This window comes from Phycomyces blakesleeanus, assembly GCF_001638985.1.
Source record: "Phycomyces blakesleeanus NRRL 1555(-) unplaced genomic scaffold PHYBLscaffold_3, whole genome shotgun sequence".
In the NCBI taxonomy this organism is placed as follows: domain Eukaryota; kingdom Fungi; phylum Mucoromycota; class Mucoromycetes; order Mucorales; family Phycomycetaceae; genus Phycomyces; species Phycomyces blakesleeanus.
The window spans coordinates 858,212-882,463 of NW_017265136.1; the positions used below are offsets into that span (position 1 = coordinate 858,212).

At 33.6% G+C, this 24,252-nt stretch overlaps 10 protein-coding genes across 10 annotated transcripts; 5 read left to right on the forward strand and 5 right to left on the reverse strand.

The window, feature by feature from the left end:
• Positions 1 to 660: 660 nt before the first annotated feature.
• On the reverse strand, positions 661 to 1,698 carry PHYBLDRAFT_121923 (hypothetical protein). The gene is made up of 3 exons (XM_018428838.1): positions 1,668 to 1,698; positions 928 to 1,210; positions 661 to 839 (listed from the first exon to the last, which is right to left on the reverse strand). The coding sequence occupies exons 1-3, from the start codon at positions 1,685 to 1,687 to the stop codon at positions 816 to 818; spliced, it is 327 nt and encodes a 108-aa protein (XP_018296436.1). The 5' UTR covers positions 1,688 to 1,698; the 3' UTR covers positions 661 to 815.
• A 431-nt stretch (positions 1,699 to 2,129) lies between these two features.
• PHYBLDRAFT_69658 (hypothetical protein) lies at positions 2,130 to 2,665 on the forward strand (the record flags this gene model as incomplete). Its single annotated transcript, XM_018442141.1, has 3 exons — positions 2,130 to 2,331; positions 2,446 to 2,533; positions 2,620 to 2,665. 3 exons carry the CDS (start codon positions 2,130 to 2,132, stop codon positions 2,663 to 2,665), a joined length of 336 nt encoding a protein of 111 aa, XP_018296437.1.
• A 1,259-nt stretch (positions 2,666 to 3,924) lies between these two features.
• Positions 3,925 to 4,275, forward strand: PHYBLDRAFT_140491 (Homeodomain-like DNA binding domain-containing transcription factor; the record flags this gene model as incomplete). Its single annotated transcript, XM_018430409.1, has 1 exon — positions 3,925 to 4,275. The coding sequence occupies one exon, from the start codon at positions 3,925 to 3,927 to the stop codon at positions 4,273 to 4,275; it is 351 nt and encodes a 116-aa protein (XP_018296438.1).
• Positions 4,276 to 5,488: 1,213 nt separating this feature from the next.
• On the reverse strand, positions 5,489 to 7,197 carry PHYBLDRAFT_140492 (hypothetical protein; the record flags this gene model as incomplete). Its single annotated transcript, XM_018430410.1, has 6 exons — positions 5,489 to 5,895; positions 5,967 to 5,980; positions 6,048 to 6,072; positions 6,185 to 6,854; positions 7,004 to 7,042; positions 7,117 to 7,197. The coding sequence occupies 6 exons, from the start codon at positions 7,195 to 7,197 to the stop codon at positions 5,489 to 5,491; spliced, it is 1,236 nt and encodes a 411-aa protein (XP_018296439.1).
• Positions 7,198 to 7,703: 506 nt separating this feature from the next.
• Positions 7,704 to 8,174, reverse strand: PHYBLDRAFT_163517 (hypothetical protein; the record flags this gene model as incomplete). The annotated part of the gene is made up of 1 exon (XM_018434809.1): positions 7,704 to 8,174. One exon carries the CDS (start codon positions 8,172 to 8,174, stop codon positions 7,704 to 7,706), a length of 471 nt encoding a protein of 156 aa, XP_018296440.1.
• A 1,257-nt stretch (positions 8,175 to 9,431) lies between these two features.
• PHYBLDRAFT_107729 (hypothetical protein) lies at positions 9,432 to 9,611 on the reverse strand (the record flags this gene model as incomplete). Its single annotated transcript, XM_018428013.1, has 1 exon — positions 9,432 to 9,611. The coding sequence occupies one exon, from the start codon at positions 9,609 to 9,611 to the stop codon at positions 9,432 to 9,434; it is 180 nt and encodes a 59-aa protein (XP_018296441.1).
• Positions 9,612 to 10,551: 940 nt separating this feature from the next.
• On the forward strand, positions 10,552 to 12,095 carry PHYBLDRAFT_107242 (hypothetical protein; the record flags this gene model as incomplete). The annotated part of the gene is made up of 6 exons (XM_018427988.1): positions 10,552 to 10,765; positions 10,878 to 10,960; positions 11,053 to 11,173; positions 11,238 to 11,578; positions 11,753 to 11,804; positions 11,926 to 12,095. 6 exons carry the CDS (start codon positions 10,552 to 10,554, stop codon positions 12,093 to 12,095), a joined length of 981 nt encoding a protein of 326 aa, XP_018296442.1.
• Positions 12,096 to 12,411: 316 nt separating this feature from the next.
• Positions 12,412 to 14,158, forward strand: PHYBLDRAFT_163519 (hypothetical protein; the record flags this gene model as incomplete). The annotated part of the gene is made up of 2 exons (XM_018434810.1): positions 12,412 to 12,461; positions 13,759 to 14,158. 2 exons carry the CDS (start codon positions 12,412 to 12,414, stop codon positions 14,156 to 14,158), a joined length of 450 nt encoding a protein of 149 aa, XP_018296443.1.
• A 2,077-nt stretch (positions 14,159 to 16,235) lies between these two features.
• Positions 16,236 to 17,599, reverse strand: PHYBLDRAFT_69654 (hypothetical protein; the record flags this gene model as incomplete). Its single annotated transcript, XM_018442140.1, has 4 exons — positions 16,236 to 16,320; positions 16,392 to 16,677; positions 16,794 to 17,200; positions 17,583 to 17,599. Coding segments are annotated over 4 exons (795 nt in total), but the record flags the coding sequence as incomplete, so codon positions are not given.
• A 376-nt stretch (positions 17,600 to 17,975) lies between these two features.
• On the forward strand, positions 17,976 to 18,892 carry PHYBLDRAFT_69653 (hypothetical protein; the record flags this gene model as incomplete). The annotated part of the gene is made up of 4 exons (XM_018442139.1): positions 17,976 to 18,065; positions 18,342 to 18,449; positions 18,543 to 18,635; positions 18,875 to 18,892. The coding sequence occupies 4 exons, from the start codon at positions 17,976 to 17,978 to the stop codon at positions 18,890 to 18,892; spliced, it is 309 nt and encodes a 102-aa protein (XP_018296445.1).
• Positions 18,893 to 24,252: the final 5,360 nt, after the last annotated feature.

Genomic DNA, 24,252 nt, shown 5'->3' on the forward strand with positions numbered 1-24,252 from the left:
GAAGAAATTAAGAAAGAATACAGCATATTTATATATATATACATATAACCTTTTTTTTTCTTTTTCTTTTTTTTTTAATAAAAATATATATATATAATATATATATATAGCTGTCACAACTACATATACTTTTTATATTTCTTAAAAGTAATTTAGATATCCTCGGAATTTTATAATAGAGAATATACATATTTGTACCAAATTAATGTTTAAATAATGTCTAATACATACAAGTATTTGACTAGTACCTTTCGGTTGAAGAAACAAATAAGAGCAGAATTGTATCAATATAATTGTATTTATCTTGAAATACAATTAAAGAAGCTTTGTATTCAATTAAGCATTTTCATAAAGGAAGATATATGTGTACATCTAATTAAAGTTACAGGAAAGTGCATATTACTATTACTATCGTTTAATTCTTATAACCAAATTCACTAATAGATTTTAAGCAGTAAAATCTTAGCTGGGCGTGTATAAGACGTGCATGCGTATATACCACCACCACCACCACCACCAAACAGAAAATATCTCTTTTCATTCCACTTCATCTACTCATTCCACTCAAGACTTATTTTCATTCTCTATTTTCCTTATATATACAATTCAAGCTCTTTCCCATATTGTCAACTCTTCTTCAATTCCCTTTTGATTTATGTTGCATGTATTGTATGTATGAATGTGTTTGTGTTCTTTATTCCTCACAAAGCAAAAAGATATAAAAAAAATACAATCTACATTTTATAGCTTCTTTTCTTTTATTTATTTTTTGGTTGTTAAACATCCTTGCTTTTAATCGTCAACGTAGAACTCGTTTAGATGTTGGAGGGGTAAAGCATCTATTAGAAAAAAAAACAAAGCATTAGTTCAATTCAAAGATTTTCCCATTTGGTTTTTTGATCCTTTTTTGTTTATTTAATAACTTACGATGCGGACACTGGCACCAAACACCTTGGGGGGCAAGTTCTTGCGGAAACGGGCCTTGACGACACCGTTGGAACCGTGGGTGCGGGCAATGCGACCCCAGATAACGCGGACCTTGGAGCCGTTGACCTCACGCTGGGCACGGTAGACATAAGCAATGCGCTTACCGAGGTAGAACTGAGCATCCTTGGTGGTTTGGACACCTTCGACCTGGATCAAAGAAGTGTTGGGGTTCTGGGCGCGCTTGGCACGCTCGTAGCCCAAAACGCGGCCCTTGCTGTACAGACTATATATGCATAATATATATGTATATTAAGAGAAATATAATTTATAAGGATTTTATTAGAATTGATATTAATTTGGATTGAATTTAACTGTATTGAATGACTAATTGTAATTGATGTTCTTTTATGTTGTATGCATGGTGTTGTGTAGTGTTTGTATAAATATATACACACACTATATGTATATGTATATAGGTATAGATGTATACTATACATTATACATATTATACTATATACAAATAGTGCGTATATGTCGATATACATATATATTATATATATTATATATATATGCATATTTTCCATCCATCAAAAATATTCGTCTGTTTGGTGCTGTGTTGTGTGTATGTGTATGTGTGTATGTGGTGCTTGGTGTGGTGTGGTGTTGTATGGATCTCTGCTTGTGTTTGTATGTGTATCTATGTGTGGATATATAGACTTGATTCTAACATCCATCCTTACCGAACGGGTTGACCAGCCATGTCTATGTTTGGTGAGGAAAGAGGAGGGTTGCCAAGTGCGCAGAGGGTTCGCTCTTTCCTGTAGCCTCCCCGGACTCTCTACCCGGACATCCTCCCTGCCGGCCCAAAAATCTGTTCAATGATTTCTATTTTATTTTTTTCCCTTCCTCCCCCCTTTTTTTTTTAGTTCTCTCTGTCAGTCAGTCTGTCTTTCTATGATTTAAATGTCCGCGACTTCGCTTCCTTTTTTGATCCTTTTCTCTCAGCCATCGATGAGCCAAGGATTTAAAAGTGGCTAGGAACCAGCGACCCGAGGCTATAAAGCAGCCCACACTTCTCTGCTATTAGTCTCTCCTACTTCTTCTTCTTCTTCTCCTTTAATTTTTTATCATTAGCTTTTAGCTTTAAATATATATACATATATATATATATCTTATACTCTTTTGTCTACAACAAGTTCATGATGGACAAGCCATTTGATATACTCAACCCCACCCCGGCTCCTCTTCCTCCTCCACGATACAGACCCTTGAGCGAAACCAGTGTATCAGATCCTTATTCGACTCCTCCGCCTGCTTATCAACCATCACTGCAATACTCAAACAGTCTATACATCCTCCCGTCTCAGCAAACACGGTCCTCAAAGCCGAGATCCCCAATAGGAGGTACATACATAAATACATAAATACACAAATATGTTTGTATATTTTTTAATATTCGATATCTATCTATATACTTATACTTATACTTATATTTCTTTGCTCTATTAAAAATTAAAGCATACTATTATCAGCCTTTGCCTACTCCTGAAATCAAAGTTATTCATCACAAGCCTACCAGATCTCACGATGCCTGTTGCTGGGGATGGTAAGAAAAGAAGACCCTTTTTTTTAAAAAAAAAAGCACTAGAATATTATACCAATTATTTATATACTTTGTCTATTATTATTTAGTTTGGTAGCCGTACTTCTCTGTTTCGGCATCAAGGAGTGTTGTTAAAATACACACACACACACACAAAAAGTGATCATCCCTAACCCTTCCACAGCCAATCTTGTTACTTTTTCTTCTTTATTTTTATATAATTAGATACACTAACCGTCTCTTTCACTCTCACTCTTTCACTCATACACACACGTACATACATACATACACACATACACACACACACTATATATATATATATACTATAAATACTATAAATTCAAAAAATGTACATTCCTTATGGCTTGTAATATATTCATCAATTCCCATTGTTCTCGACCTCTGGAAGGTTCATATATCCTGCAATAAAAACCAAAATACAAAATACAAGACACATACATGACGGAGGAATGAAATAATAATAATACTTGCTATAACACTCTCTGTGTAATCTATTTTTTTTTTAGTCTGTTTTATATATAAATCAATCAATCAATAAATCAACGTAAAGATTCAAATACTCCTTTACATTCATTCCTTTGACTCTCTTTATATGATTGAATTACTATTCCCATTACCTTTGATTTTGATTGTTCTTTATCTATTAATTTTGAATAAATCACAAATGAAATCTTTTGTCCTTTCTTCCTTGTACAAATCTCCCCCTTTTTTCAATTTTTTTTATTTCATTCTATTCTATGTATCTATTCCCCTCTTATTTATTCTCCTTTTTGTAGCTTGCACCCTTTAATTATTACGTATATAAATATAAATATAAATATAAATATACATTACCATAAAGGTACCTTATGGACTATGCATTGCATAATAGTAATAATAATAATAACCTGGTGCAATTCTCTATTATAATTATTATTTTGATATTAATGTATCTATCTACATGATATAAACACTAGTAATTTATCTAAATTTTATCCTATTCTATTAATGATAACAGTTATCATTTTTATAAATAGATAAATAAATAAAGAGAGAGAAACAAAAATAAAGAGGTCTCGGGCCAGTTGAACTCTGCCGTCCGTACCAATCGTGTAACCACCCGCTCTCTCGCCATTCCTAAACCCGAGTTGTACAGTCAGGCTTATGGAATTTGGCGTTTTCCCAAAAATATTTGACCTTAAATCATAAATAAATGTCCGCTTTAGAAAGAAATAAAAAAAAATCACAAGTTCAGATTATTTTTGTCACAATTTTTCCTAATTAAAACGGTCGTAACTTGTCATTTAACATTAGCCAGAAAATACCAACTTAATAATTAGCACACCTCTTTGGCGACCTTATCGTTCAAAAAAAAAAGTTGTAACCATTTGAAAATGCCAACCCGGTTCTCAAAGGGGTACGATATTCCTAGGGAAGCTATCTCAAGAATTATAGGAAGATACGAAAATACTCGATCTACCACCTATACATATTTGGACGAGGGTTTGAGAAGTACTATTCATAAGGCCCACCGAGACTTTATTGTCAAAACTGTTGACAAGAATAATACAATTACTCTCAGGGAACTTATGGGAAAATTTCTAGGCTGTTTTGACGAAATACGAAACATCGGTATCTTTACTTTGTGCAGGTTTTTGGATGATATCGAAAGGCTCACATTGAAGAGATCTACTTCAATGGAAGAAAAGAAAAATGATCCAGACACTTTTACCCAAAGAAATTAATTCGTACCTAGTCTTCATCCAGACCGAATTCTATACACCCAAAATTTTATTTTTTTTATCGACGAAGCAGGATTTAATATCAATATGATCAAGGACAGAGCAAGAGCTAGAGCAGACAAATGAGCGTCGGTAAAAACCAAGACCGAGAGCTAAAAAGGTCACAATTTTTTTTTGCCTTGTCTGCTGATGGCATTGAATCTTGCCATGCAAAGATAGTATCTAATGAAACTACTAACAAAGTTACTCGTATACAATACTCTATAATTATGCTCTAATATCTACACCACTTGTAGACATAGACCGCATTACTTTCGATCGTCTTCTAAGAGCATCTTCAGCAGTGAGAGAACTTTTAATTTATCTAAAGTCAAACACTGTCACTTTAGCTAAAGAAAAGGTCACTTTTTCCCAACAGTTCGATTTATCTTTTTCTTTAAATATATTTTGAGAGCATTTTCATCAATCAATTTTATCTTGTTAAATTTAACAAGATAAGAAAAAAGAACTACTTTTTATATTTAAAGTGAATTTAGTTGAACTACTAGGAGAACCAACTTTAGCTAAATATTTAAATTTAACTTAAAAGTGGAGATAAAGTGGACTGCTGAAGATGCTCTTACCACTTGGTGCAATCAAACTCTGGAAATATGTAGCTAAAAGAAAGAAAAAGACATTATACGCATAAGAAGGCCAATAAATAGTAAAATATTCAACAAGATTGCGTCACACTCTAATGACAACAACTCTACGATCTTCTGCATAACTGGAGATTGATATAGTGTATTTAGGACTAGTTGTGGTTTTTTTTATGGTCAAGTTTAACTTTAAGACACAAGCTACTATTAATTGAATATACAGGTTTTTTTATTCGTATGAGACAGTATCTTACTATTAAGTTGCCTAGATACGAACTGTGACTCTTAAAATAATGAGAGTTGGGTGCCTGGCGAGATATAGATAAACACAAAGTGTGGGGACAAAGTAATAAAGCTAATGCATACTTTCAGGCTGTCTGTAAGGTCCACCTTTTCTCTATCTTTCCCATCATCATAATCTTATTCTTCTTCTTAATATAAGATATATACACATAAGAATCAATGCATGGAAATTACGAGTAGAGATAATGAACAAAATAAAATAAATAAATGCCCCTAATAAACATTTATCTTATATATATATATTAATTCAGGTATCATTTTGTATCAATCTGAATTTATTGATCTATTTTTTGATCAGTAGATTTTTTTGTATTCTTTGGACAGACAACAGTCGAAAAGTACTGGTCCAGTCTCTTTTGACTACCCGAAAACTGAGCAAAGTTTTTTGCGAGTAGATTCGAATACCTACTTTCATTCGCACTCTTATACTTATTTTTAATACTAATATTGACACTGGCAGTAGTCATATTTCCCTTGCCCTTGTTTTTGTTCTTGTTTTTGCTTTGTTCTGTGCTCAATAGGTCCATAAGACATTTAGTGCCTTGTACGGAAGATTCAACAATGTCATACAGGTCGATGTACACTGGGCAGTGGTCTGATCCAAAAAGTTCCGGCAAAATATCGGCAGCCTTTAACCATGAACCAAGTCCCTCGGAAACCAAAATATAGTCCAGGCGTACTCCTTTCAAATACATACATACGTACATATATAAATTTATACTCTTTATATCTATTTTGTATATTCATACTTACCAAAATTGCGAGGTCTATAAATCATATTAGTTTTGATAGATTATAACTATGGATATCTAGCATTAATTGTTTTTTTTTTACCTTTCATTTGTCACTGATTTCCAAACTATTGATTTATTTTGTTTTATTAGACATTATTTCCTTTAGGCTTATCAATCGATGATCTACCGTATCATATAATGCTCTCTTATACTATGTATATATCCGTATACACATACATGTAAACATTCCCTTTCTCTGAGGATGAAAATTTCGACAGGTGTCTATAAGAGGTCCTTTGGGATAAATAATCTCGTTCAGCCAGTGTCGATAGACAGATGCTTGGAAAACAGTGTCCCCGACTACGGGCCAGCCATGTGTGGATTTAAAGTGGTCGAGTGGCTCATGGATGGCATTGAGATCCCCCACCAGAATCACTTGCCGACCATTTGTCAGCATATCATCAATCCGACGCCGCACACAGGCATGGTAATCAGCCTTGTAGTATCCACGATCCCCTTGCGCCTCGTTTGGAAAGTAGATATTAAGCAGAACAAACAGTCCAAAATCTAAAATCAAACATCTTCCTTCACTGTCCAATTGGTCTGGACTATTCATCAATCCATCAAAGAAGTAACCTTCCCCACCATCATTATCATTACAGTCATTGGTTGTAATAGAACTACTACTGGTGGGTTTGTTATTGCTTTTGAAGCATGGATTGATGGTTTTGGGCTCATTTAGGATGCCTGTGATGCCTTCTTCGGCTTGAAGAGGTACAAGTGGCTGTTTAACGTAGACAGCCACCCCAGAATAGCCTGGTTTGGTTTTTGAAAACGAAAAATAGGCGTCGTAGCCAGGAACCAATGCCACGTCTTGGGTTAGTTTTGTGGGCTGGCACTTTATTTCCTGAAGGCTAAAGTACAAATAGATGTGTAAATCACGATGTTTAGTGTTCAAGAAGAACGCAGTTCAAAGAAAATAATAATACTTATAATTATAATCAGTGATAATGAATATAGTTTTTTCTATATTGTTTTCTTTAATGTTAAAGCTACTTGCCAAATGATATCAGCCTTCATAGTGGCAAACATTTCCTGTATTAAAATACATGAAATCCAATCAAAGAACCTTCTAATGACCTTATTATGATTATGGTTGCTGTGTTTACTTTGTGAGACTTTTTCTTTGACCATGGGTAGTAATTCAGTGCAGAAGTTAATCCATTGATGTTCCATGTCAAGATGCGCATTGTGATCAAGTTTATGATTTAGCTGCATGTACAATCTACATGGACATTATATACATCTTTCTATGCACACGTGCATATGAATACATATACATATATAGGTGGATGAGTGCAATACATTGTCCGATTATATATCTATATATTTATCTATACCTATATATCTTTATGATATGGTATATGATATACGATATATGATATATTGATGAAATAATGGTATTTTGTACATAGATTATTTTACTTTATTAAAATAAAAAAAGAATAAGAATAATAGGGATAGAGAGAATGCCTAGAATCCATTAACAAGCTAGACGCATAGTAAATGAATGTGGAGGAGATTATGGTTACTGCTGTAACGGCTATTATATAAATTACTAATAGTAATAAAAGTCATAAGGAGGATTTCTATAGTTGTGCTGAGTATTTACTTGTGGTATTTTTAAAGAGTGAAAGTAAGCTAATGGTAAATTATGTTAATAATGAAAACAATGATTTCTTTTTTCTTTCCGTGATTATTGTGGTGAGAGGAATGATGATGATGGTGATACTGATACTGTAGGGTCTTCCATATCAAATACTGCCCCATCATCATCTTCTGAAAAGCTATTTGCTCTACTCAAGAAGGCTCGTTTTTCAAGACTTGTTATGAAGTCAGGTGTCATTGGTGCATGTGTCATGGAATTTGGCCAGGGAACGGGTACATAGTGGGGTATGCTTCCGACCACAAAGTCTGGTAACTGCATTGGATAACTGAGCTTTCTTGGTGGACGGGTTGGGATAACAACAAGAGGTGAAGATACTATTGATGCCATTTGTGATGATGGTTTTGGAATTGTTACTGGACTATGTCTGTTTACCGAGGATGTAATAGAGTCGGATGTTGTGGTTGGTGCTGTTGTGGTTGGGGTATCGTCAAAGAAGGCATATTGACCAAGTGTTTTTGTTGGTGTAGGTAAATGGCTGCGAGCTCGACTTTCGGTCATCTTTGGAGAGCAGGATCCAAGAGAGAGAACCAGGTTAGGCTTTGTGGTGAGATGAGAATATTTTGGTCCCAACATCTACTACTTCTTCTTTTTTATATAAGAAAATAAAAATTGATGATAAAGGTAGTTTGTTTGTGTGAGTTGTGAAAGACAAATAATTATAGATACATTATATTTATATTTGTATACCTTTTGCTTTTGGGTGAAGGAATTGGTATTTCCCATGATTAACAGCTGATTGTTGCAAAGTCTAGACAACGGATTATCTATATGGCTATATTTATATAGTGATGCTTAGTCCAGGGCGTGATCTGCACGGGTTTGTTCGATTGTACAATGAAGAGGATCTTTTCTCTCTCAAAATAAATATAAAAAGACAATATGGTAACAAGCAGCAGGTCACCAGTACTTTATTGTATCGTATCGTATTATATTCTATTGCTATCATTCTGTATATAAATAAATAAAGAGATGACAGGGCTGTAAAAGGAATAACTCCAATTGATCTCTTGGTCTTCTTTAATGATCAAAAGCAAAATTATGCTGCGGAACCATCTATCTCATTCACATAGTCAAGGTCAAGGGTACAATAAACAGGCTTATTTGGCATCGATTTTGATACTATTGCTCTCTTGTATTCATTATTGCATGAATTAGATTTTGTGCACAAACACACCACAGACACACTACAGACATACTACAAATTACAGCAGTTACAAGTGCAAGTACAAGCACAACGGAAGATACAAAGACAGCATCATTATTAGCATCATTATCATCATCGTGAACGGCAAAGACAACGAACTCCCCGGTTCTCCGTATCAACATTTATCAAATGCCAAATTGTTTATTAATATACCAACACCAATAATAATGACATTGTCAATCTAACCTTTCTATACTTGACACTATAGATGACTAGATTCATTCTGCTTTATCTATTCATCTATCGACCTATGTTTGATTACTAATGATAATGAAGTATCCTTTATAGTTTTCTCGCAATCATAACCATAGCAACACCGAAAAATAAAACGAAATAAAACAATAGGAATCATTATTGTTTCTTGTTTTATTTATTTATTCTTATAAAAATGATATTAAAATATAATGTATCTTAGGTGAACATATCAAAATCACTAATTGTTTCTGTTTCAATTTTTGTGAGATGAGCCCCAGGAATCATTACACTTCCTACTAAACGTTCCTCAGCTAGTATTATTCCCACATAATTTTATGTTATTAGTTGTCTGTATATTAGCTATCTAAGTAGAGCTCACCTCCTCTGTACTCATTAGCTTGAGACAATATAATATTCTTTTGCTTGTCAATGCAAACAAACTTGCCAATGAATACCCTTCCATCTCTTATGCGAACTCGAGTCTTTTGGTTTAAATATCCTTCAAGTTCAAGTATATTGCCTTTTTGGTGTGTCATTGCTTTTATATAAATATAAATATATATATATATATAAAAGCAAAGATAATAGTAATGAGGAGTTTTTCCCTTATTATTATTATTATTATTATTATAATTATTTTACATATATAAAAAGCAATATAAAATAAAAATAAAAATGTGTGGTGCGATTCCCCAGTCACTCTTGGAAATTTCCATTGGGTTCGATGTCCTTTTTCTAATATCTATGTATTTTTACCTACAAACCCTTGGTCAATTTATATCCTACGCACACGAATATATATATATATATATATATACGAGTGAGTGAGTTAATGGAATAAACAAGTATTATATATTGTATATATTATAGAGAGAGAGAAAAGGTTTATAAAAGTATGCAAATCCAGCGCACATACACACACACAATTTATATATAAATATAAATAATATATATTATATAAAATATTGTATAATATTGTATTTTGAATTTTTTAATTTCCTTTTCTTCTTCTATTTTCTTCTTCTGCTTCTTCTTCTTGCTCTTCTTCCTTTCTAGCTGTTGCTGCTCTGTGCACTTTGTTGTATTTTCTCTATAGCAAAAAATAAAAAGCCAAAAAAATAAATAATATTTTATCATGTCTAACTGGAAAAACGTTAACAACTGGTGAGATTTTTTTTCTATAATAGAAATCCATAAAAGAAAGAAAGGCAGATAACAAATCAATATATAGATAGATAGATAGATAGATAGATAGACAGGTAGACAAATCGAATGCGTGTGTGTGTGTCTGTTTATTTCTTTTTTGGCTTATGTCATATATATTAATAATTTATTTATTTTATTTATTTGTTTTCTGTAATAATTGTATGGACACACAAGGCATTGGTAAGTTGACATAAACAAATAATAATAAAAAATGAAGAAAAGTGCTTAATTGGGCCTTTGTATTGATTTGCAATGCAATGAAATGGAACAATGCTCATCCTTTTTCATAACAGGGTCAACAAGAACTGTGTAAAGTGGGCAGAAACTTACTTTACTGACAAGATTGTTGGTACCGAAGTAACAAAGGACAAGACCACTGTCAAGATTACCAGTCTCGATGAACTCACCGGTGATGTTGACTTGAACCAGCGTAAAGGAAAGCTAATCACCATCTTTGATGTCGCATTGACCTATGGCTGGAAAGGTACAAACTAAGAGAAGAAATCATTAAATATACATGTAATTGGTATAATTGTTAAGGATCAAAGGAAAGAAAGATATATTCAATATATAACATTATATGCAAAAAATATTAGGTACTTTGGAAGATGGCACCGAGGTTTCTGGAAAGATCTTTATTCCAGAGGTTGCACACGATACTGATTCTGATGACTATGTGGTGGGGTTCTTTTTTTTTGTTTTGTTTTGATTTCTATTCACAAATTTCAATTGTAATTTTTTTTATTAATTTATATTTGTTGTAATCCCTAGTTTGATGTCACCATTGATGATGACAAGCCTGCCAAGCAAGTCGTCCGTGGTCTGATTAGAAAAGAATTGGGTCCTATCTTGGCCGAGAAGCTTGCCCGTTTCTCAGACGATTTGATCAAGCGTAAGTTTATATACCAAAGCTTCCAGATGATTTATATGCTAATAGTAATAATATTTATTTGTAGAACACAGCTCGGATGTCTACATTGATCCTTCACAACTGGGTCAAGCTGCTCCTCCCAGAGCTGCCCACCCCAACACTAAAGAACACTCTGCTACTCACATCAACAACACCTCTTCTACTACTGGTGCAGCAGCCAGTTCTGCTTCTGCTCCCAAGAAGGTCAACACTACTACTATCAAGGATACAGTTGAATTCTTGACCTCTGCTAATGAACTGTACAACACTTTGTTGGATCCTGGACGCGCATCAATCTGGTCTCGAGGACCTGCCAAGATTTCCGACAAAGTTGGTACCAAGTTTGAGTTCTTCAATGGAAATGTAACTGGCGAGATCCTTGAATTGGTAAAAAAGCTTTTCTCTTTCTCTTTTTCTTTCTTTTTTGTTCTTGTTCTTGTTTTTGCTCTTGTTTTTGCTTTCTTAAAGAAATAATAATAATATGTTTATCAATTTCCTTTATCTATATATATGTGTATGTATCTTTGCATGTTTTCAATGTCTGTGAACTGTGAATCTTAGGAAATTGGCAAGAAGATTGTCGAGTCTTGGCGCTTGAAGTCATGGCCAGAAGGTAATTTTAATTAATATATCTAGAGACGAAGAGGATGGCAATATGTGTGAAAATATATGTGTAGATTACATGTGCTTACTTCATTTATTTTATATAACTATAAATATTATGATAATGGCAGGTCATTATTCGACTGTTACTCTTACATTGGAGCAGAGCAGTGATTGTGTAAAGTTACACATGCAGCAGACTGGTGTCCCGGTTGGAGAAGAAGAGTTGACCCGAAACAACTGGAATGGATACTACTGGAGAGCAATCAAAGAGACCTTTGGTTTTGGTGCCAATTTTTAGAGGACAAATATTATAAAAATGAAGCAGAAGCAGAAGAATATATATATATTTAAAAAGAAGAAGAATAAAAAAAAATAAAAAACATAAAAAAAAATACATATTCACTCACAAACAAAACCCATACAAAATCATACAATAAATTAAAATAAAAGAAACAGTTGGTTTATGTATTTATATACCTAATAGTTATGTTGTATGTGTATAAGAGACGCTCTTGGCTTATACAAGTAAGTATATATAGTATCGTTTGTATTTAATGTGAACACAACCACAAGAAAATTGCGCCGTGTTATTTTATTCATTGGAATTTAACATAATGGTATCGGCGTCGATTAACAAAAGCCAGAAATCTATCGAGACTTATGGGTAAGATCCTTAATAAAAGCTAATGTTTTTTCATTATAGCTTTAAAATTTACCAATTCTGCTGCTCTTAGCTTTTAAGTGTAAAACATATAACATGTCTTTTGTTAATCTCAACTGTATTCGGGATATCGCTAATCCCAGGAGTGATATCTACACTGTGATTGGAACCAATATTTTGATCATACCAGACTAATACTATATGCTAACTTGCTCTCGAGAGTCTAATAATCATATCTGGTCCCTAACAATTTACTTTAATTAGAGATAGTGTCTGTGGACTTGTGACGATTTAACTACTAGTTAATGAGTATTGCACTTGTATACTCGAAAATAGACATTATTGGCAAAATAGGTATGGTAGGAGAGACTCTATTTGGGTGGCTAGATCGAAAGCTGCGAGAAATCTTTGATAGATCAGTTTCTTTTGGTTGAAAGACTGTTATTGTTGTTGTATTTGGTAATTTATTGCACCTTTTCTCAGTTGACAGCACTACACTTTACAGCACCAATTGTCTAAAATCCTCAAATTTATTTGTAGTATTATTTGGGTACAAGTTATGGGAAGTATTCAAAGCTTACGAGCCAAGGAAGATTATGCGATAAAGAGATGGCGTCTCTTTTCACAGTAGCATTAAATACTATAGCAGCTAAACCAATAACTGGAGCTGATATCCAAATCCTTCAAGGTAGAGTTACCCACACAAGCTCTGAAAATTTGATGGGAGTCAGTACTGCGAGAATAGCTTTACCCTTAAGCCTTGGCACTCGAAAAAACAATTAATCTGACAGCAGTAAACAATGATACTAATAGTATACTTGGTTAATACAAATGTATACACTCAGCAGCTAAATCAGCACATATTCACAAGCTTGAATACTAAAGATCCAATTTCGGTTTTTTTTATCGAGTAACAAGATATTACAGAGATAACACTGTTATTTTTTTTAAAAAAAAAACTATGTATCCTTCCAAGGAACATATAAACCAATATATTATCCAATAGCTGATGAAAATGCTTTTCCAGAACAAAAGAAAATTAGTGCAAAAAATACGATAACTGCAACCATAGACAAAGTAGATGGATTTTAAATGGGGTATCCGGAATATTAGAACGAATTGATTATGATCAAAATCTTGTACCGGACAACACAGATTTTGAAACATCGGATTATTTTTATTATTATTATAGACAAAGTTAATGGTACACTGTGAGTTGGCTATATAGTCGAAGTATAAGTTCAGCGACAAGAAAATGAATATCTGTAGAAGGACAATTTTAGTAAAGAACAAATTAAAGAGATCTAGTTAAATACTTTGGGTCATTTTTACAGACACACCACCGCCACTTCAAAGTTGATTTGAATGAGACACCACACAAATCTGGAACAGCAAAAATATGGACAGAATTTTTATTTGTCTGCCAAATTAAGGGGACACTTTTGTCCAATTTACACTGTTTTCCAGTTTTCCAATTTTCCAGATTTAGGACAATATTTTTGAATGAGCTATACCAAAACCAAACCCCGCCGTGCCATAGTGAACTAAATGAACCACTTGACAAATCCCGAGAGCAGAAATTTGGGACAAAGTGTGAATTTGCCCATCAAATTAAGTGTACACTTTTGACCAATTTACTGTTATCGGGCTATCGGGCTATCGGGCTATCGGGCTATCGTGATTCAGGATTATATTTTTGAATGAATGCCTCATTAGAAAATACACCTTGTCTACCTTACCAAGGAACACAAGTATAATAAGACAGCTCTCAAGTGTAATATAGTAGTACCAAAAACATTATTAATAATATTTTTTAAAGACAAATGTAAGATCAAAATCAAAGAGACAAAACATAAAGATAATATCAAAGTCAAATGAGATCAAAATTTATTGTTCAAAGATTTTTATAAGGGGAATATAAGTTAAGTTAAATTAAATTAAGTATACTAAGATATTCCAGGCCATGCTAGTCCAGTCGAGTCCAGTCGGTTTCAGTCAAGTCCAGTCGGTTTTTTTTTGGTCCATTTGATTTCTCTTTTGATCTTTTTTTTTGTCCGTTTTTTTTTTATTTTTTTTTGTCCAGTCAATATAAGCTAAGAGTGATAGGAGGAGGAGGATTTTGGTATTGAAAAATAATAAAGGGGATAATTTGGACTTTTTGTTTTTTTTCTTGTTTTTTTGATTCTTTTTTTGATTCTTTTTTTTTGTCCAGTCAATTTCACGGAATAGTAATAAGAGAATGATTTTGATATTGAAAAGAATAAAAAAGATAATTTGGACTTTTTGATTTTTTTTTTGATTTTTTTTTGTCCAAACACAGCACACATAATAAAGGGGATAATTTGGACTTTTTGATTTTTTTTTTTGATTTTTTTTTGTCCGAACACAGCACACATAGTAAAGGGGATAATTTGGACTTTTTGATTTTGATTTTTGATTTTGATTTTTTTTTTGATTTTTTTTACTTCTTTTTTTTGTCCAGTCAATCTCACATAATAGTAATAAGAGAAGAGGGTTTTGATATTGAAAAGAATAAGAGAAGGGGGTTTTGGTATTGCTCTTTTTGCTCTTTCTGTTTTTTTTGAGCTTCTTTTTTTGAGCATTTTTTTTTGTTTTTTGTTTTTGATCAAAGACTTCATTTGCTTTGTATGTATATATGTAAAAAGGGATTTCATACCTTGTCTTAATCCAGAGTCTTGTTCCAGTTCGCAGCTTTGCTTCAATCCAGGTCCAGGTTCCAATGCAGAGTTCTTCCGGTTTGTTCATCTTTTTTTGCTTTTTTTTTTTTGCTTTTTTTTTGCTTTTTTTTTTTTGCTTTTTTTTTTGCTTTTTTTTTTTTTTTGAGAGAGGAGGGCTTAGTATATGCCTGTGTGATTTTTGGACAGGACTTAGTATAGGCCTCAGGGTCGGATTTCTTTTGATCCTTTTAGAGTGGAGGACTTAATGTGCCTGATCATTTCTGATAGGTTTTGGTCTACGCCTCGGTTTTTGGATTTGATCCTTTAGGAGTGGAGGATTTAGTATATGCCTCGAGTTCGGATTTCTTTTGATCCTTTTGGAGAGGAGGACTTAGTATATGCCCGTTTTTTTTACAGGACTTAGTATAGGCCTCGGATTTGGTTTTTGGTTTTTGGTTTTTCTTTTGGAACTTGCTTTTGGAACTTTGCATTGGACCCCTTCTTGGAAATCAACTTGGCCTTGAGACTTGGAGGTACAACCCAGATTTTGGACTTTGATAGAAATGCGCCTCTACTTTTGTATGTATATATGTATGTATATAAGTGTGTATATGTATGTTTGTATGACTATGACTATGACTATGACTATGTGTGTGTGTGTATTTGTGTGTGTGTGTGTGTGTGTAAGAAAGAAATAGAAAAATAGAAATTGTGTGTGTTTGTGTGTGTATGTATTTGTCTACTTCTCTAATTGTGTACTTCTCTATTTGTTTGTATATGTTTGTGTGCTAGGACTAGTACTAGAACAGTACTTGGACGGTGTTTGGACATTTGGACATTTGGACTTGGAAAAGACTTGGAATTGGACTTGGACTTGGACTTGGACATAGCAATGTACCTTGGCTTGACTATTTTGGAGATTGTACTAGTGACTATGGGGCTTGATCTGAGATAGAGAGATAATTGTAAGCATATTTTTTCTCTGGTAAATATTGTTCTGGTTGTTTTTTTTTCTGCTTTTTCTTTTTTTTTGTATCTTTTTTTTTCTTTTCATTTTCTTTTTATATTTTTTTTTCTTTGTACTTCTTTTCTTTTTTGACTATCTATCTTGATTTGGCTTTGAATCTTGACAGTGACCTTGAGGGTCTCTGAAAAGCCTTTTTTCTCTTGCGCGCATTTGGAGCCTGTATTGTAGCAATACAAAGTACAATTAGTCTATGTCTTGATATATTTCACCCTTTTTCCCGACACTTACATTAGCCTTTCTTGTGGGCCGGATTGATGTTTGCTCTGGCGCCTACTTTGGCCTTTCTTGTGGGCTGGTTTGCCCTTTTCTTCTGGCACATACTTTGGCCTTTCTTGTGGGGCGGTTTGCCCTTTTCTTCTGGCACATACTTTGGCCTTTCTTGTGGGCTGGTTCGCCCTTTTTTGCTGGCTCATATTTTGGCCTTTCTTGTGGGCTGGTTCGCCCTTTTTTGCTGGCACATACTTTGGCCTTTCTTGTGGGCCGGTTTGTCCTTTATCTGGTGCGCACTTGGAGTCTGCATTGTAACAATACAAAAACAATTAGATTATGTCTTGAGATATTTTGGTCCTATTCCCGACACTTACATTTGCCTGTCTTGTGGGCCGGATTGGTCTTTGCTCTGGCGCATACTTTGGCCTCTCTTATGGGCCGATGTGGCCTTTTTGCAGGCGCCCATGTTGGGCTTCTGGTGAGCCTTATCGGCTTTCGACGAGGTGTCTTGAGGACACGACATAGCCGACAATTTTGCGGCAGAAATGGAACCATCGGGTTCCCCAGCAGAAGCAACAGGAAGCAACAGGAAGCAAATGTCCGACCAGTGGGATAAATGTCTCCTACCAGTGAGATAAATGGACCCGCCAGTGGAAGTAAAACAGGCGGCTGGCAACTGGAAACTGGCAACCGGCAACCGGCAACCGACGGCTATATGAAAAGGTCCACTGGCGAGAGATAACAGGTCCACTGGTAGGAGGAAAGGGCCTACCAGTGGGAAGCAACAAACCCACTGGCAGAAAAGTCCCACTGGCGGAAGCAACAGACTAACAAAAAAAAGCAACAAGCAACAGTACCTTTCATATAACATGGACCGCCGTGGAAGGCATAGGGAAGGAACAAGCAACGGGAGGGAACAAGCAACGGGAACTAACCCAAAAAAGATGGTACCAGCCGCGCCCACCAGAAGAGACGACAGAAAGCAACCAGTAATACACAGGAATACGGACAACGGGCTCACACGCTACACGCGCGCTTGTGGACTTGCTCGATAGACCATGTTTGACCCGTGGCTCTACTCCATCGGGCCCCTTTGAAAGAAAGAAAGAAAAAGAGAGAGAGCGGTCGGTCGTAAGAGTCCAAAATCGGCTCAACAAGCTTAACAAAATAATATTGTCAAGGCTTTATGAACGTCTTTTGAACTCTTACAGTCGCCTACTCCATAGGCTTTGATTAATTAGTATTCAAAGTTGCATAGCACATAACGTAAAAAAATCATATACTTATCTTAAAGTGATCTGGCTAGCCGTTCATAAGAAAAAAATCATGGCTATCGGAAGACCCTCTTGGCTTCTGTGTATAAACGATGACCGGCCGGACATAAACCCATATATTACCAGAAGCTCTCCATCGTCTCCACCAGTAGACACGGCCAGTACAAAGAAAAAGGGAAAAAAGGAAACCCAAAAGACGCGAAAATTTTTCTCTAGTTATAAAAACAAAAATGGGGAGATGATGACGCCTCCCTCACTTTAGTCCAATAAAATTCATTGAAAGTATACATCAATCAAAAGATTGGGGGAGATAGGGGGAGAAGGATGGATGGATGCATCCTGTGTGGTGTTGGTCACGTTGATCATTTGTTTCCGTCACAACAAATACTTTTCAGAGAAAGTACCTGATTATAATATTGTATATACACAAGCTAAAAAATGAAAACAGAAAGCCTTTTTAAAATATAGCACTGGTCTTGCTTTCCAACTCTTACACTCAGTACCTATATGCTTAATTTTTGCAGTGCTATGTTGTAGTATCCTTTAAATGTATCTACTGTTTAATAAAGGACAGGCCTTGAAAGGCGTTTTCGGAAGAAATAAGGCCGTCATGATACAAAAGATAGAGGGGAGATCATGCAAATAAACAGGCTAAGTCCAAACAAGGAAACCCAATATATATACATTTATACAGGTATGTATCACACGTTTCATATTTTCTCACCCTATTTGCTTCCTTTCAAAGGTTACCAAGTTACTTATGAAGTTAATAAAGCAAGCGCACCAAGACAAGAGGTGTTTGGTAAAGAATACAAAATATACAAGACATAAAAAATGGCTATAGTTATTTGGCTTATTATTTATAAAATAATAATATTTTGAAGAATTTTGATAGTGTGCTTCTGCTAATCAGACAAGTCTAAGAGTACGCCTAATCGTAGCACTTTCACGTGAATTGATAAATCCCTTTATAAAAAATATATTTTTCGTAAGTCAAAGAGTGCTTTATACTGCTACTCTCGAATCGACTCTTTTATATATTCAGTATATAAAGACTCTCTATATCTCTTACTAGGATTCTTTTATTTACTCTATATGTATCAAATTAATGTACTCTAAGCAATAGGCAGCACTATAAATTGCGTATTGAATAATGCAATTTATTTTTGTAATAAAAAAAAAGAGATAAATATGCACTTTTAATAACAATATATATCATACATATAGTATGACAATATTATCTGAAATCCTCAAGCCTCTTATAACTTACAAAATAAAGTCTAAAGGCTACTGCTTTAATATATTATGCCTTTTGCAAATGTAATTTTAAGCAGACACGCAATTAATTTTTTATTTTGTGCATATATAAAAAGCAAGTTGTCATCTTTTGTTTATTCTTCCTTAAATAAAAGAGGTTGGTTATAAAATCGAATAATGCTTTTGCAACAACACTTTATAATTCTTTCTAGCAATATTAGCTCGTAAATATTATTAGCTGTATTTTACTCGAGTAAAAACATTGTGACAATGAGTTTTATTCTCTTGGATCTCACACGTGCAAATACTTGGAAATGTTGGTATAAGAATTATACAAAAAAGAGTAAAGAAGTTGAGACAAAGAAAAGTACAACTATCACAAAGTATCGACTTGATTTGGGAGCACAAAGAAAGATGCATTGGCCAGTGTAATTCTTATCCGTGATTATTGTTTTTTAAATGTACCCAAGTAGGGCCAGTTTCTTATTTCTCCCATATTTTCCAGCTAGCCACAGCAATGAAAGGTCAACCTCGAGCCAATTGAACAAAGTGTTGGTGTGAGTCGTTTCAAACTGAACAGATAGAAGAGGCAGAACAACTAGTTGGAGATTTTGCTGGCATATAAAGGGGTAACTTGATTTTTGTTTGTGGTCAAAAAGAGTGAGCAACCGGATCTGACATGTAAATAAGAGTAATTTTATAAAGTAATAGAATCTTTTACATGTATAGAGATGAAGTGTAGTGGCTAGGTAAAGTGATGTACTTTATGGCTTAACAACCATCGGGAGTCTCTTTTGATACTGTTATAACCAGTAATAACATATGCCGATACACATAAGATTAAGATAAATCATTATAAACAAGAAATAACAAATGTAAAGAAGCAGTGAATACAAGAAGAAAAACAGTCTTTTCTGATAGAATATGGAGAGACGTATAAGAATCTAAATGTACACGATCAAGAGCATAAAAGTCTGGAGTGAAGTTAACAGTTGGATTAGAGATAGAAAATCAGCAGAACAGCAAAGAAAAGAGAGAAAATAGACTAGATCTTCAGCGCGTACTGATTTGGAATTGGGATGGAATCATAATTACCAATTTGCAGAGTTAAAAGAGTAAAAATGCTATATTAAGTCACCAAAACATATGCGAAGAAAGCAATAAGGTCTTGGAAATTATATTTATAAGCGACACTATTTTTGTAACTAAAATTGTAAGCAATAATTGACTACTGTTGTAAACGAGTATTTATTACTGCTGGGCTTGAGATCAATATCAAAGGATGAATAATTTATTGTTAATAATTCCAGCTAAATAAATCTGCGTATACTTTAATAGCTAATACATAAGTTATCATATATGTAATTTATTATTGTTTTATATTATTAGCATAGCATGCAATACATGATCACAGACATTACATATACAACATAGTGATATTTCATCTAAATGTTTATCTTACTATAGTTATACTTTATTTAAAGACTACACATCAGCTTATGATGCAAACACATCACCCGACTACTTGGGTCAGAAAATTCAAATACTACCAATATTATATGTGCTCTTTTTTGTTCAAAGTCTCTGGCTGATATAACTAGAAGGTCGTTGTATCCATACATTTTTTAGATGAATGATATTCCTTAATTATGTTTCATAATAATGTCATGTTGCGTGTATATTCACATTTTCAGCTGGCCCAGACATATCATATCTTTATAAGCCTTTTTGTATCAATTATGTAAACCAATTAGTTAAGCTAAGACCTTAAGAAAAACACGATTGTTACGGCTGGTGCAGAAGTCAATTTAAAATTATAAGGATTGTAAAAATGAATCCCAGCAATATATATCTATTTCTATTTCTCTCTCTTATTTATTATTCATTATCCAAAGAAACACATCTTATCCCAAAATCTTAGTATGGCTTAGTAGTATCTTACTGATTATATTATTATTTTAATTATCAAAATATTTTTATAAGCATCGAAAGGTGAAAGCAATAAAGGTCATTATTATATTGGACCTCTATTTTTATCTTTTTCAAGAGAACAAGCTGCCAATTGTCAATATTTGGGCTAAGGAGTTTTTAGAAAAGATTGATATATATTCTTTTTTTTTCTGTTAACGATTTGGGTCATTTCTTTACATAAACCAATACAGCTCGTATCAATAATAATTACTTGAGCACTACTGAAATACAATGTAGAGAGCATATAGATGTCAGCCGTTAATATTATGTAAAAGAAATTGAATTTTATTGATCTTTTCTTTCCCTTTCTTTTGAAATAAGGCACTGTATATAAGCTATTGTGAATTCTGCTCTCTTTATTCTCTTTATTTCTCTAAAAAATATTACTTTCAAGCAAAATCGTTGTAAGCAGTATTCAGCCTGGCACAAGTGTGAATAGTAAGATATCAAATATCCTGTACTATTTCAAAGTTGGACAGCAGTCAGAGTCCAGAATAGAAGAGAAAAAACGATTGGTCAGAGTATATAAAGAACGGAACATCTCTGTGAAATAGTACTACATCGGACAAAATGTGGCATCTATAGCCTTTTAAGAAGAAGAAAAACGATTATGAAATACTAAAAGAACTATGAGCTGAGCAGAATATTGCAAGCCCACCAAAAGAAGAAAAATATTTAACGAAAATTCCCTTTTATTTTCAAACAGAGAATCACTAATAAACCAGTCAAGCGATTTACATGAGGAAACCGCACATAAGAAATTTGCAGAAGTATACTGTGCGCATCGGAACCTGTAATTACCGTAGTTGCATAAGAAAACCGTTGTATTTGGGATACTTTGATATCCGATATCGTATACGAACCCAGATAGAAGTACCTGTCAAAGAGGTTGTTATAAATGATTATCCAATATGAAGCTCCTATCTGAAACATAATAGCAATATGCCTGATCCATCATTGGCTCATCTTCACGGAGTACTTAAACTATTATCGCAAATTTGTTACAATGACTCATATTCAGAGTAACTAGATATTTTTCAATAACTATAGATACCAAAGATAAAATAACTTTTAAGATAATCGGATTTGGCTGAACATCTCTGAATAATAATAAAAAAGACTCAAAGTACTTGTCGTTCCAACCTTTCCTACACACATAAATATAACAGTATCGTTTAAAGCATTTGAATAAAAGCTATATAATAATTCTAATACTATTCACAAGTATCTGTACCCGTCCGATCCAAGAGACTAAATCTCATTGTCTCAAAAAAAATAGTTTGATGGAAATTACAGCTATGATTTTTCTTTTGCAGTTACACCTTGTACTATATGAAGTGTTATATCTACATTTACCTCCCAGATATTAAAAGGGTGTCTAATTGTGTTTTGTAAGTCAGGAAGTTTGATTTACCTAGCACTATTATATCCTCTATCCTTTTTCCTCTTATATTTGTTTTCTTATATTCGACGTGATTTGTGAGAGATACAAGCTACAATTTATTTAGTATGGTTTAGACCTTATTTCTGCGTACACTGCCCAAGTACACGGCTGTACACAAAATATAATATTTCCGCTTTGCCAACTAGTATAGATATTACAACTGTACAATGGGCCATTATTTTAAAAAACTACTATTTTTCCGGCCTATATAACTTATTTTTGTAATTAAATAACAAAGTTACCCACCAGTCAACTAACCGGTAAGCTTGCCTGGAACAATATTTTCTATCGATTTTTCAAAGAATATACTCCACTTATTTACTGGATAATAAAAGTAGTACTTACATCCGAGTATATTTTTTGGTGATAAATATAATGCTATGTTTTTACTCGAGTAAAATACAGCTAATAATATTTACGAGCTAATATTGCTAGAAAGAATTATAAAGTGTTGTTGCAAAAGCATTATTCGATTTTATAACCAACCTCTTTTATTTAAGGAAGAATAAACAAAAGATGACAACTTGCTTTTTATATATGCACAAAATAAAAAATTAATTGCGTGTCTGCTTAAAATTACATTTGCAAAAGGCATAATATATTAAAGCAGTAGCCTTTAGACTTTATTTTGTAAGTTATAAGAGGCTTGAGGATTTCAGATAATATTGTCATACTATATGTATGATATATATTGTTATTAAAAGTGCATATTTATCTCTTTTTTTTTATTACAAAAATAAATTGCATTATTCAATACGCAATTTATAGTGCTGCCTATTGCTTAGAGTACATTAATTTGATACATATAGAGTAAATAAAAGAATCCTAGTAAGAGATATAGAGAGTCTTTATATACTGAATATATAAAAGAGTCGATTCGAGAGTAGCAGTATAAAGCACTCTTTGACTTACGAAAAATATATTTTTTATAAAGGGATTTATCAATTCACGTGAAAGTGCTACGATTAGGCGTACTCTTAGACTTGTCTGATTAGCAGAAGCACACTATCAAAATTCTTCAAAATATTATTATTTTATAAATAATAAGCCAAATAACTATAGCCATTTTTTATGTCTTGTATATTTTGTATTCTTTACCAAACACCTCTTGTCTTGGTGCGCTTGCTTTATTAACTTCATAAGTAACTTGGTAACCTTTGAAAGGAAGCAAATAGGGTGAGAAAATATGAAACGTGTGATACATACCTGTATAAATGTATATATATTGGGTTTCCTTGTTTGGACTTAGCCTGTTTATTTGCATGATCTCCCCTCTATCTTTTGTATCATGACGGCCTTATTTCTTCCGAAAACGCCTTTCAAGGCCTGTCCTTTATTAAACAGTAGATACATTTAAAGGATACTACAACATAGCACTGCAAAAATTAAGCATATAGGTACTGAGTGTAAGAGTTGGAAAGCAAGACCAGTGCTATATTTTAAAAAGGCTTTCTGTTTTCATTTTTTAGCTTGTGTATATACAATATTATAATCAGGTACTTTCTCTGAAAAGTATTTGTTGTGACGGAAACAAATGATCAACGTGACCAACACCACACAGGATGCATCCATCCATCCTTCTCCCCCTATCTCCCCCAATCTTTTGATTGATGTATACTTTCAATGAATTTTATTGGACTAAAGTGAGGGAGGCGTCATCATCTCCCCATTTTTGTTTTTATAACTAGAGAAAAATTTTCGCGTCTTTTGGGTTTCCTTTTTTCCCTTTTTCTTTGTACTGGCCGTGTCTACTGGTGGAGACGATGGAGAGCTTCTGGTAATATATGGGTTTATGTCCGGCCGGTCATCGTTTATACACAGAAGCCAAGAGGGTCTTCCGATAGCCATGATTTTTTTCTTATGAACGGCTAGCCAGATCACTTTAAGATAAGTATATGATTTTTTTACGTTATGTGCTATGCAACTTTGAATA